Source organism: Coturnix japonica, chromosome 18 (genome assembly GCF_054131305.1).
Source record: "Coturnix japonica strain WE chromosome 18, WE-NBRP24, whole genome shotgun sequence".
In the NCBI taxonomy this organism is placed as follows: Eukaryota; Metazoa; Chordata; class Aves; order Galliformes; family Phasianidae; genus Coturnix; species Coturnix japonica.
Window position 1 is genome coordinate 2,326,345 of NC_140680.1, and position 14,051 is coordinate 2,340,395.

A 14,051-nucleotide genomic window follows, 5' to 3' on the forward strand; every position below is an offset into this window, starting at 1 on the left:
TTTTCTCTGCTGGACAGGCACAGGGCAATGGCAACACAAACACTTACATTCTGGATGCTGATGGTCAGCTCTGTCTTGAAGTCACTGAAGTCCTTTGCAAGCTCATAGCCATGGTGGTAGAAGGTGAAAAGCCCCTGCAGAAAGGCCAGCAGCTGCATTGGAGCAAAACGAATCAAAACTGTCAGTACAGCTCTCTCTTCCAGCCCAGTTTGTCCTCCTGCTTCAATCAACCCCAATGACCCGCTGATACAGAAACCCTCCCTCGCTGCCCACTGTGCCCCTCTGCACCGCACCACTCTGACGCTGCACTAGGAGCTGAGATGTGCACCAAGGCAGGCAGCCACAACCTGGTCATGCTTCCCTGGACTTGGAGTTATCCTTCACTCGGAAGGAATGACTCCCTGCAAACAGCAGAGAACGTTCTGAATCTACCATGAATTTTTCACAGGGAGACAATAATAGGTCAAGGGAGAATGGTTTTAAACTACAGGGAGATTCAGATCAGATGTCAGGGGGAAGTTCTTTACAGAGAGAGTAGTGAGGTGCTGGCACAAGTGGCCCAGAGAGGCTGTGGATGCCCAGACCCAGGAGGTCAACAAGGCCAGGTAGGATGGAGCCCTGGGCAACCTGATCCAGTACTTATCCATTGGCTGGCAGCCCAGCTTGTGGCAGGAGGATTGGAACTTGACAATCCTTGGGGGTCTCTTCCAACCCAAGACATCCTATGATTCCTAGAGGAGCAGTAGAGGACCAAGCACTGAGCAAAAGGCAGGTCCTAGAAAACCCATTCTTTTCTTTCTTCTGTCAATCCTGCAACTCTTTTCCCCTGTGAAAGTTACAGTCTCTCCAGATTCTATTTTTTTTCCCCACTTGAGCCCAGTCCCCTTGCAGCTACCAGCAGGCCCCACAGCCCAGTCCATCAACATTTGAGATGCTCACAATATGTACAAAGAAATGTTTTCTACGTGGGGGGCTGAGCTCCATACTAAGGGCGTGCCCAAAGCGCATCTCCTGCCTCTGCCCCAGACCAGCCCTACAGGCAACAGGGACACCCAGCTTGGCTCCCCATCAGCCCTCACACAATAACACATCCCTCAGGAATGCAGTTTTGTGGGATGAAAAGGGTTGGGTGTTCACTTACAGGCTCCACAAACTCAAACATCTTCCTCTCCTGGACCTCTTGCACCTTGAAGACGTACTCCAGGGAGACCTCGTAGAAATGCTGCCGAACCAGGTCTACCTGGCTGTCTGCCTGCAGGCACCAGGAGATGAAAGAGGAAACATGTGGTCAGTGTGGCTGGAAGCAGCCAGCCCTATGGCATAGCAGGGGCTGACGGGAGTGCATCCATGTGGGACACTAACTCAGCTTCAGACACCAGGCTGGGGCTGGACAGATGGCACAGTGATTAAATAGAAACCTGATTCACACGAACGGGCTCCTTCTTCAGCTGAAAAAAAGTGTTTTTGGTGACTCACATTCACACCTCCTTGACAGCTGGGTAGAAGAGCACGAATTAGAATTGAGAGAAATTAGAAGTTGCCGCATACTTGTCAATGAAAGGCAATTCTGCACTTTATGGAAAGCAGTGCAACGAGAGGCTGCCAGCAGCACCGCAGGCTCCAGGCAGTAACACGTGTCCCACCATGCCACCAATGAGGGCTGCTCCTGTGCTGGGCCAGGGGACAGCACACACCCTCTGCTTGGAAGAGAAAGCACAAGGGAGCAGAAAATGGGATATCTCCCAACAGAAGGGCCTCACTGTGTGTCTGGCACAGAGCCACTGCATTGACAGTAGGGTGAGGAACACAGGCATCCCCTGTCTCCTTCCCCAGCTCACTCCTGATTTTCCATGGGACACAGATGTGGAATGGAACGTTTTCCCCAGGACCTGCCTGCAGCTCTTGTGCCAGCTGTCCGTGGCACAGAGGTATTCAGCAAACCGAGCACTAAATACGATGCAACGAAAGAACTCTGACAGGAATTAAATGGCAAATTAGACTCAGGGTGTTATTTAATTGGTCAGCAGCCAAAGCAGCAGAGAATTCCCATGGTTTCCTTCTCCTCTTGCTTTACTGCAGCTGTCGCACATGTGGCCACCATCACCTTCCAGATGTGGACAGCAGGACAAGATTAGGAAACATAAAACACCAAACTGCCCTGACACAAACCCTCCTCTCTGGCTGCCTGGGGGCCTAACAGGGCTTCGGGCTGCTAAGAAACGGCTGGTGTTGGTTTTCCTGAAGTGTTACCACCCCATCAGCAACCTCCCTGTGCACATCTGCCATGACTGCTCTTTGTAATGTCTCAGGGGAGAAAAATCCCAACTCCTGAACCCAGGAGCAGCAGCAGCTGGTTCCAGCTTTTGTAGCAAAAGTCAAAGTGTGTGGTGGAAGATGCCAGCAGATGGCACCAGCAGCCAGCACTGCTAAACACACCGGCAGCCTGTATTGCACAGCACCACACACAGCATCTGTATGGTACAGCACACCAACACCCCACACTTAGCTGCCCTGGCTCCCATGCCCTGGGCAGGACACGACATCACAGCTCTGTAAAACACTGCTGCAGTGTGGCACTTGTGGCACCTTCTCCAGAAAGAAATCCTTCCACTCCAGTCTCTCACCATAGAATTTTAAACATGAAACAGAACACGGGTTTAAAAGGTTACTGAAGAGCCACAAGAGTGGAGCTCTGCACTTGCTGGGATGTAGGGATGCTTCCACCAGGCAAAGTGCTCACAGACCCAGAATATCCCTGCCAGGACAGCCACGCACATCAGCCCAGATGCAAACCCCTCTCCAGCCCTGAATTGATGTGCCATAGCCATACCAACCTGCTCTCTTGATACAGACAGGCTCCACACACAGCTGACAGGGCCACCAACAGCTGAGCTGCCCCAGTGCAGAGATCACCACTGTGCCCACCGACCCCCCCCCGTGACACACCAGCACTGCCCAGAAGTGCAGGGCCAGCCCCAGCCCTGGGCAGCTCAGGAATTCCAGACATGGAAGAAGTGATTGCAAACGCAGGGTGCTCATCCAGTAAGAGCATTTGGCACAGCAGCAAACTACGTCCCAAGTAACAGGCTCTTAAAGCAGTTTAGAAGCACTAAGCCTGATCACTCTTCCCACGAAGCTCAAAGCCAGCGCAGCCACTTCCAGAGAAGGAGAATAAAGACATACATGATTTGTTATGGCACACGGGAAGCCTGCAGCAGAACCAGTTCCCTACCGCTACACTCTTTAATTACAAGCTCTCTATCCTTTTTGATTGCTATCCATTTTGAGATCTCTCTGACTTACTCACCAAAACAGCTCTGTCCCCTTTGATTAAAGGAAGAAGGAAAAACCTGCCAGTCACAGCCAGCATGGGAAAAAAGCAGCTTATAGCCAAGAAAACCCATGCTAGAAGATGCAGAAAATGTTCGAAAAGCTCAACAGTTACTGCTAGACACTGAAAACTCGAGGCTGCTCTCACCTCCTGGAGCTGGGATTCCTTCTTCTTGGAAGACAAGTTTAAGTGCTTCTCTAGGACACCACAGTACTTCTCAGTCTCCTTGTCGTATTTCTTTTTGGCATCCTGCAGAACAGAACAAACAGTGTGAGCCCGGATCCAGCAGCACCACAACAGCCAAGGAGACCCAGTGACATGCTGAGGACATTGCCCATAGGACCCACGTGGGAGCACAGGCAGCAGCCCCCAGCCCAGCATTCAGGCAGCTTCCTGCCCTTACCCCTGTGCTCAGAGATGCCCGCGCAAGGCCACGCAGCTGGCTTTGTTTAAAGTTGGTTCCAAAAAACTGATAGCAGCCCTAAAGCCACACCCAGAGCAGACACGCTTTGAAGAGCCCAAGTTGGACAGTGAAAGGAGGCAGCAGCAGTGAACAGCTCCTTCATCTGCTTCTCATTACCCGGCCGTGCACAGCTCCAAGGCACTGCCACCCTGCACAGCTGCAGGCAGGGATGGGACACCGGCAGCCACGAGGTGCTTCAGAGGGACCGGCAGCAGCTCCCAGCCCACAGCCCAGTGTGGGGCAGGACAGCAGTCCTTTGCAATGTGCAGAGCTCTCAGCTCTCACAGACAGCCATCCAGCACACTGTGACCCAAAACACACCAGCACCAAGGCACAGAGGGAACAGCTGGGCTGACTTCTGAGCTAAAAGCAGCATCACGCAGAGCTGCACTCCCAGGCTGCCCAGCCAAGGGGACATTCAGCCAGAGCCTCAAAGGCAGAGTGTCCCTGCCCTTGTGCACCGACAGAACCCAGCACATCAATAGCTGGCCCTTCTGCAGGATCCCCCTGAAGGTTTTTCTCCTCCAGCTGCACAAGTCAAACCAGAGCAACCTTGGGACAGGGCACACCGCTGCAGTGCAAACAGCCTGGTTCGCTGGCACGTGCTCCTCACTGGCAGCAGCAGGTTGTTATAACAACAGCCGAGCTGCGGGCAGTGCCTCGAATTCCAGAACAAAGGCAGGAAAGAAAGGCGGGCAGGGACAGGCTGTCCCACAGCAGCCTGGGACACATGGGTGTGTTTATGGGTTCACTCCACGAGACAGTGCCCAGATCTCCAATGCACTGGGGCTGGGCAAGCACAGAACTGAAAGGCTTCAGGTGACTGAGAATTCAGAGACTGAGAATTCACCTTGCAAAACAGGTAACTGTTGCCCAACAGCTCATGTTGGTGCACTACTTGCTTTGAGGGTGAACCAGGAAACACCAAGGCACTTTATGTAAGCCGGATGTTCCTTGTCTCCCTTCCACACCTGGGGCCAGCGGAGCTCATTCCTGCTGCACACCAGGTCCCAGACAGCACCATGCAGCTCTGAGCTCTGCCCCGAGCCATGCAGAGGTTCACAGACCCAAACCACCTACCTTAGCAGCACCGATCTGCTCCTTGCGGAACTTCTCCAGCGGTGTGATCAGCACCTCGCTGGCATTCTCAATCTGTTGGACACAGACAGTTACCCTGTGGTCCCCAGCTGGGCAGCACAATGCACACGAGCACTTTGTGTCCCACTCAGGGCTGAGCTGTGCTGCTGACATCTCTCTCTGCTCAGTCCCCACAGACACACCAGCACTGGGGCTGCTGTACCAAGGATCCCTCCCTACAAACTGCCACCACTGCTCACCAGAACCCACACACTTCACCCCCCTCCAGCTGCACATCAGACTAGGGGCCAGAAGGGAGCTCAAGTGCTGCTACCAGACCTGCTCTCCATGCCCAGGCTCCCCGCTCCCAGGACCATACCATGCGCATGCGCTCGTCTTCCAGGTTCCGCAGCACCGTGGCAAACTCCTGCAGGGACTTGGCTGTAAGGGACACATGGACAGCATCAGAATTTAACAGCATTTTCTCTTTTAATTCTCAACATCCAGGTAGCCATAGCAACACATTTCTAGCACTCACTGCTGCTCAGGTTGGCTCCTGCTGCCCAGCAGCTCCTATGGCAGGCTGGCTGCTGTGGGCACTGAGGAGCAAGGGGTCTGCTTCAAATGGCCCAGGAAATAACACTGGAACGCAGCAGGCACAGTGTAGGCACTTGAGACAGAGCCTCACTTAGATGAGAAAGCTACTTTGGCCAAAAGACCAGCACAAATCAGCATGAAAATCAGGACTAAAGCTCATTTGCTCTGCTGGCTCCAGACTACATACATGCACAGTGAACTCTGAAAGTCCAGCCCAGGCAGAAACGGGGTAACACTGAGCAAAGCAGGTGAAGCTGCTCCCTGGCACCGGGAGATGCTGGGTGCAGCCCTGCCAGAGCCTCGCAGAGCATTGCCCTGAGTGCTCACCCACAGCCCTGCAGTGGCTGCCTGGATGTCCCACCAGCATGCAGCCAGGCTGTGCTCCCCTCCTGCAGACCACAGCCATTGGCAGTGCCTCTAGCCATGACTACATCTCCACATCCTCGCCCTCACACACAGAAGGGCAAATAATAGTCTAGATGGTTTCAGATATGGGGAGTCTTCTTCCTTTCTTAACTGGCAGAGGTAGACTTCAGGTGAGAAGCTACAACAGCTCTCCTACCAAAGGCTCTGAAGTTGATGAACAAGGAGACACGCACTGCTTCCAGAAAGCAGGGACCAGCCCTGGTGAACCTCTGGGTCCCCCCATGCCCGTGTTTGTCCCTGTGCATGCACTGCTCTGCTTGGGGTTGGCAGCACAATCAGAGCCCCACAAACCCACTGTCAGCTCTCACCTATGCAGATCTCATCGTCTGTTTCAGCATCGCCGATGCAGCGGAACTTAAACTCATTGAGGGAATCTGCAAACTTGCGTTTGGCCGACGACAGATCTGTGAGAGGGGAAATGCAGATGTCAGCACAGAAATGGGCACCAACACAACCCGGCACAGGGTCCCACCAGCCCCCCTGGAGGGTTACACCCAAAGGGCACCCCATGCAGGGCAGGCAGCAGAGTTGAGGGCCTGTTCCCACAGCTGGCAGCACCCAGCCCTGCTGCAGCATGGCTCTGTTTACAGGCACTAATGCAGAGAATGATTGTTTCACAAGTCACAGACTCTCTCCAAGAGCCGAATCCTATTAAGTTATTACTCGCCATGACCTGAGCGGATCCAGGATTGGCTTTTCAAACCGGCCCCATAACCCTGCACACACATCCCCAGGAACCACAAAGCTACAGGCCTGACAGGAACTTTTTCTGGAGCAGCACAGGGACTCCGGCCATGCTAAATCCCCCTTGCATTTAATTCAGCATTCTCAGCATCCAGGGAGCTTTTCCCTTTCCGGGCAGAGGACAAAAATGTGCGTGCACACAAACACTGCTCCCCCCAGGCACCCAACACAGACAAGTGCTGTGGAAGAATTCAAACGTTCTGCTTTTGTGGTGGGATGAAGGAGCTGAAAGCTTTCTCCAAGCACTAAACCTGCTCTCCCAGCACCCGCTTCTATCCCCAGGGCTAATCCTGCCTGCAACTCAGCCCGGGAGCAAAGCTGCACCCAGCACAACGTGCTCCTAAGGATCACAGAGCAATGAGGAATGGACAGCAGGGCTCAGTGGCTGGGGGTACTCCAGGAGTGACTGGGGGTACTAGGTGTCCCCCAGCCCAATGGATCGGATGCTGACACCACAATGTCAGAGGGCAGCACTGGCACAGAACGCCCAGCACAGCACCCAGCTTTGCCCCAGGGCAGCTCAGAGGCTTCAGCCTGGGCAGCGCAGCCTCCTGCTCCTCTGGTATGGTAAGGAGGAGGATGTTAATGAGGAGATGACGCTAATGACTCAAGGAGCCATTTCCTCTCCGTCGGCTCCAGGCTGACCCCGGCCACACTTTGGCTGCAGACACCCTGACAACGGCTGCCGTCCCCTCACTGCAGGCTGGGCAGGGGCAGCCCAAACCCAAGATGTTTTTGCACTGGTGTGCAGCACTTATAAATAGGCATGGGAGAGGCCAAGAGAGGAGATAACCCCCAGTGCTGCAGTGATAAAAGAAAAAAGTCACTCCCAGCTGCACAAGAAGTGACATATCCAAAGCACCACGGTGCAGCTGCTGCTAAAAACAGCAGTGAGCTTGGTCAGAGACAGAGCTGGGCTGCACCCAGGGGTGCAGAGCCCATTGGCACACCTCACATCTCACTGTCCATCATAATTTTGGGGAAAACTCCTGCTATGTAAGGAGGATGAGCACTGCAGCAGTGTGCAGGGAGGGAAGGGTTGACTCAGGCCTGTCATCTCCCCAGGCATGAGAGCAAACAGAATCCTGCAAAAACTGGAGAGAAACTTCTGCCCTCCCTCGTGCGCGAGCAAAATCCCACAGCTCCCCACGCACATGAGTCAAACCTGGGCTGCACAAGTTCTGCTTCCAGCTTCTCTGTCTGGCTTTGTCAGTTGACCAAAGAATGAGGTAAAACAACCACAAAGGCAGGAAAACCTCACAGCCTGAGCAGCACGGCCGGACAGGGGTCTGGGCACTGCTGGGGGGTGGTCCTGCCATGGCCATTCCCCACTGGCTCACAGAGTAACTCCATCTCCCTGCTCTGGGGAAGGACAGCTCCTGCCCCACGCTCCCCTTCATCTGCTGCGAGCTCCTCTCCCTTCTCCATGCCCATCCTGTGTGTTCAGGACAGGCTGTGCTGATGGCAGCAGGGCAATTCCTTTAGCAGAGCCAGCTTGACAGGAAACAGGCACAGGCACTGCGTGTTGGAGGTCCAGCTGCGTATCTATGGCAACAAGCAATCCAAATAAAATGCCCTTTAAAAAGTGATGCATTGGCTTGTTACTGCAATATAGGGTTACCAGCTAAAACATTAACGGGAACAGCCACAGTAGCTCTCCCCTTCCTGAGAACTCTGCCCTTCCTGGACAAGGGTTGTGGCTCAGACAGGGTGCCAGAATGGGAGAAAGCTGCAGGCAGCTGGGGCTGGGTGGCGAGGAAGGAGGTGGTGGTGACCCCACTGATGCAGTGCAGAAGACAGGGCCATGGGCAGGCTAGCAGGGCTGCAGCAGCCCCGTTCCAATGGCAGGCTATGACAAGCTCCGAGTGACAGGGAAGATCCTATGTGTATCCAGAAGCTATGTGTGGGGCACAATGGCCCCAGCAGGAATTCCCAGCCACATCCATCACACCCAGCAGCCCTGCGTGCTGCACCAAGCCTTACGTGTAACTCTGGTGGTGCCAGACATCTCCGTGCTGCCTTTGTGCCCAGGTCCTGCCAGCAAGGCTGCCAGCATCCTCAGAGACACAGCTGCCAAGGGCAGGTCATGAACAGCTCAGCTCATCTCTGCCCGCAGAGCTCCTTCCAAAGCCCACAGAGGCCAAAAGCACAGCAGGCAGCAGCACTCCAGCCTGGGGGTTCCCCATGCTGCCCCCCACTCTGCCCTCGCTGCTGTCCCCAGTGCCACCTCCTCACCCCCACCATCCACATCATCCTTCTGGGAAGCAGCTTCTGTTACTGCGTGGGGACTGGACTGTCTGATTCCTAAACACAACCACCCTCCCCCCCAAGCCTTGTAGAAGTACTGCAGAAGAGAGTTTATAGAACATAGAAACCGATTTCACAACTCCACCCCCAGCACAAGGAAAGCCCCATTCCAGCCCCATGGCACACAGTGGCAGCAGACAGAGCGCCTGCAGGGCAGCACAGGCTTCCAAATGGGAAACACGGCCGTGATGCCAAGGGGCAGGAGCACGGGGACAGTTTGGGGCTGGCTGCGTGGAGCACAGCAGGGTCAGTGCTCACCCAGCCCAAAGCACTCTGCTCGCTCACAGCAGCGTTGCTACACTTCCTCTGAAGAAAATTGCTTAATAATCTATATTTAATGCTCACTTAGACAACAGGAACCACGCCGCCTGCCCCTTCCTTCCCTGCCCCAGGGAGCAGACAGCTCAGCTGGATTGGGGCCGGGCAGCCCCAGCACAGCCCCACCGGAGGGTCCTGGCAGCACAGGGGCTGCTTCCACCCCAACTGCCCTCATCCTGCTGCTTCTGCTGCAAGGAACGCCGCTCATCCCAACACAAGCATTCCACATCTAGCTACACCAAGCACAGAACCATGAAGGTTGAAAAGACCTCTTAGATCTCAAAGTCCAACCCCAGCACCGTGCCCACAGACCATGTCCCCCCCCCAGTGCCACATCCCCACGGCTCTGGATCTCCTTGGGACAGTGTCTGCCCACTCCCTGTGCAGCTGTGCCAGCGCTGACTGCTTCTGGAGAATCATTTGTTCCTAATATCCAACCTGAATTTTTTCCTAATAATAACACCCACACCCAACCTGTCGCTTGCTGGTCTCCCAGCACTCACTGACAAGGACTGGAAACCATCAGCTGTTCCCTTGCTGACGTTTCTTCCAGCTTCTCAAAAATAAAAAACAACAGCATCTGTTCCCAATCTATCTGCCAGGTACCATTAACAATCACTGGGGCACAAGTCCTGCACATACAGCCCCTCCAACAGCCACCAGGCTCAGGTGTTTCAGTGCTGCCCTGCAGCTCTGCAGGAGAAAGAGGTCAGGGAGCCATTCCAGCCAACAGCAGTGCTGCCCTGTGGGGCTCCAGGAGCCACTGGAGCATCACGAGGCTGCCCTGCAGCTCCCAGCACCCGCAGCCCTTCTTCCCTCTGCCTGTGGCTGGGCCCAGGACTGCGTGAGCAGAGCAGCATCAGGAGAGCCCACAGGGGACTTTTTGGAACATCTCAGCAGCAATCGTCCTGGCACAGAGACCAAACACACCCATGAAAGATAATCTCACTTCAAAGCTGGACCTGATCCACGCTGCATCCGTGCAGGGCCAGAATCCCAACGCGGGAGCCCTTCCTGGCAGCAGCACATTGAGGGTTGGGGCTCGCAGCTCTGTGCTCACAGCAGGACAGCCACAGCCCTGATCCCATGAGAGCCCACAGCCCTGGGCGCAAGCCAGGCAGGGACCCCACACAGCTGTCATCACAATTAGCCATGACTCATTTAATAAACAACCCATCCTCCGGGCGGCTGCGGTTAATCAGTGATTTAGTGTGGGACTCCAGCTGCTGGCAGGTCCTGCCTTTGGTTCACCGCTCGACTCAAAAACCACAGAGAGAAGAGGGGTCAGTGTGTTAAGGAAGGGAAGGTGCACACGCCAAAGCCCAACAGGTACAGCTGTGCTGCTCACCCTCAACCCACACCCTTGGGAATGCAACCAAACCCCTTGCAGCCCAGCCAGGAGAGGCTGCACCGCGTTTAAAGCTCAGAGAGCATCCTCTCAGTGATGGCTTTCTGTACTTTGCTTCCTCTAAAAAAAAGGCAGCACATCCTCCTAAGGAAGACCTGATGCCAGACAATGGGATAAACTGGAATGTCAATGGCTGCACACACAAGCAGTACAGAGTCCGGGCTTTAATTCACACCCACTGCCTCTGCTGGGTCCTCTGCTCCGAGCAGCCGAGCACACTGCACTGCTCTGCAGCCCATGCATCATCGTATGCCTCGCTTCACACACTCAGAGTGGATTCATACGGCAAAATGTTTGCCAGAGGGACAGAGAATCCATTGTGGGATGAATGGGACTATTGACTGGGCTCAAATAGCAGATCAGATTTGAGTAACACACTGAAGACATGAATTATTTTCATGGTATTTTAAGAGATAAAAGTTCTGCGCTTCACAAAAAACACAGTCAGCCTTTGGCAGCCCTGCCCAGCCGCACAGCCAGCACTGCTCCCCAGTCCCCAGCAGCGCAGCACCCTGTCCATGCCATCCCTCACCCCAAATCACCAATGTCACCGCTAGTTTTGGGAGCACTGCCAGCCCAGGATGTTTGTGCCACGCTCTCCAAGATGCTCGATGAAAGGCACTGAGGATCCAAGAGAAATGGAGCTGGGAGGACAGCAAGTCTCCTGGGCAGCCAGGAAGATGGAGGAGCCTGCCTTTGGGGCACTAGATACAGCAGGTTAACATGGCCGCAGCACAGGCAGCCTCTGATTGTGGAGGACAAGGTGAGGCCAAGCACTGGGATGCAGCTGTACAAAACTCATTTAGAACAGATCCAGGGAGAGAACAGCCACACGGGACATTGGAGCCACTGAGTTTCCGACTACGTGCCCTACTTTTTGTGCACATAAATCCAGCAAACATTGGGCCCCAGCCCCCACAGTGGGACACCAGGGGCTAGAGCTGGGTTTAGCAGCCCCAGGAGATGTCACCTACATCCACCCTCACTGACCTATATTAACAGCAGGGAGAACTGCAAATCACATGGCATGCGGGGACAGCACGGCATTAACACGGCACAGGGCAGCTCTGCACCTCTCGGGGTGCAGCACTGATGAAGCCCAAAGCTGGCACTGAGAGCTTGGCCTCAGGAGGACCCTGAAGCCTGAGAGCAGCTCTGCTCACACACGACATGAGACGCCCTTTCCTTTCACTCGCACTGAACTTGCTGCTCTTCCATTTCCATCCGATCTGAGGAAACCCATCATTAATCACGGCCCCCTTCCTCCTGCCCTGTGCCTTTGCCTTGTTCCTGAATTCCAACCAGCCCCGACCTCTCACTGATCCCCGTGCTGATGAGCTCGCTGACCTCCAAGCACAGCCCTCATGCAGCTCACATCCTTCCTGCTCAGCTTTTCTCACCATTTGCCCATACAATTCCTATTACAGCAACCCCACGGCAGCTCCTCCATGAACAGATCCCACCGCACAGCAGCTGAGGAGCTGCAGGGTGCACACCCAGCCCCATGGGGACACTGGCACATCAGGGCATGGACTGCGGGCACACAGAGGATTCATCCTCCATTTACCTTCAGCTAGAAATCCTCAACAATCAGCCAGCAGGGCTTCCAAAACCAAACAGCACCGAGCAGCCAAGGCTGCCCTGCAGTGCCAGGGGATGAGCACAGCCACCACCTATGCTGCAGGCAGCTCCCCAGGGCAGAGCTTCATGGCAGCATCCCACTGCTCCCACCATGCACACCCAGACAGGGATCCCAACAGCATCTGAAACATCAGGGGTCCGCAGGGCTCCCCCACTCCTTGTGCCTGCCTGGTGAACACAGCAGGGGAAAAAAAACAAACAAATCTCTCCACTTCCCCGCCCAGCTCCCATGTCTGGCACTTCTCCCTGTGTTTATTTTCGTTCACATCCTGGTGTTGTTTTATGGCCGCCCTCCCCCCAGCCCCTTCCTAACCTGTAATCTCACCAGTAAGTAACTGCTGGCGTCTGGCAGCTTGGAGTGCTGCAGGGCTGAGCCCAGGCCCTGAGATGGGCATGGAGGCAGGTGGGAGCAGGTGAGGGATTGGAATGGAAGTAACTGGAAATGTAGGATACGGTCCCTGACCAGGAGGGATACGGCAAGACAGCAAACCTGGCAACAGCTCGAGTGCCTGGAGAATTCAGGGAAGTGGCACTGAATGGAAAACCACTGCCCTGGTGGGTGCTTCCAGGGGCAACAACACACCCAGCACTGCCAGAAACGCCAGAGCACGTTGCTAACAGGTCCAGAGCACCGACAGGGCTGGGAAAAGGCATCTGCGAACAGCACTGCTGTACAGAGAGCAACGCGGACAAATAGGGAAACAGCAGCTATCGTGTCATTGTCATTTGCTATTTACAAGCCTGAAGCTATGATAGACATCCCAGGCTCGTGCTGGGCAGCGAGGATTCCCAGAGCTGCATCCCCTGCCCGCAGGACACCGTGCCCCCGAGCCCTCCCCATCCATGTCCCCACACTGCACCATGAGCACCGCAGCAGCTCAGCAGCTGTTCATTCCTCCCCTGAGCCCTTTCTGTTTCTCTCTTCGTAAAACCTGGAAGAATAACTCACAGTAAACAGTGCAGGTTACTTGACCCTCATTGATGGAATAATTCATCGGCTGGAGCCTGGAATCACATTTCATTAAAATAAAATGCTCTGTCTGAGACAGTTAATCAATTTACAGGACACTAATCCAAAAGAAATTTGCTCCTGACCATGTTAATAACCATTAGGAGCACAGACGGGTGAGCAGGGAGCCCAAGCACAGTGCTGGCAGCATCTCCACACTCAGGGACCATCTCTTGTCACAGCCCCTGACCAGACACCATGTGTGGGAGCAGATTACCTCAGGCAGTAGCCATGTATTTGGATTAGTTTGTTATTAAATCTAATTTGTTAATAGCTGGTCTGGCAGGGAACCTGCTTGACTTCTCAGGAGGCAGGTGCCGAAGCATCGAGGTGCTTTTGGGGCAGGGGGTTGGAACAACAGAGCTGCCCCAAATCCCAGCTCAAGAGAGGGGCAAAAGCCAGGCAGCCACCAGCAGGGACCGGGGAGCCCTCATTGCTGGGGCAGGAGCTGCATCCCAGCAGAGCGTGGGGTCAGCAGCCCCACAGCAGCCTCTCCTTCCTCCCAGGGAGCTCACGGAAATCCTTTCGCCTCCGGTGCTTCTTCACCAAAGAGCAGGAAAAAAACCCACCGTGTGCTCACGGAAACAGCCCTGACAAATGAGTCAATTGTTCCTGCTGCTACAGGAGGAAAAAGAACTAAAAAATAATACCTCAAGTAACAGCAGAGACTGCAGAGGCCCCGGACAGAGCTCTAGGACATGGCATAAGCCCAGATCCCACAGCACCCCAA

At 54.6% G+C, this 14,051-nt stretch overlaps 1 protein-coding gene across 14 annotated transcripts in view; it reads right to left on the reverse strand.

Moving 5' to 3' along the window:
* ARHGAP26 (Rho GTPase activating protein 26) overlaps positions 1-14,051 on the reverse strand; it is a 97,883-nt gene that overhangs the window by 77,362 nt on the left and 6,470 nt on the right. For 13 of the 14 annotated variants that reach the window (XR_014935581.1, XR_014935580.1, XR_014935585.1 and 10 more), the window contains exons 2-7: positions 6,203-6,298; positions 5,251-5,312; positions 4,875-4,946; positions 3,479-3,580; positions 1,142-1,252; positions 48-152 (exon numbers count right to left, since the gene is read on the reverse strand). Coding sequence is in view for 7 of the 14 variants with exons in the window: in XM_015875478.3 (XP_015730964.2) it covers positions 48-152; positions 1,142-1,252; positions 3,479-3,580; positions 4,875-4,946; positions 5,251-5,312; positions 6,203-6,298 (548 nt within the window). In the remaining 7 variants the exon portion in view is untranslated. The remainder of the gene's footprint in view (positions 1-47; positions 153-1,141; positions 1,253-3,478; positions 3,581-4,874; positions 4,947-5,250; positions 5,313-6,202; positions 6,299-14,051) is intronic. The other variant, XM_085519090.1, reaches the window with a different exon arrangement.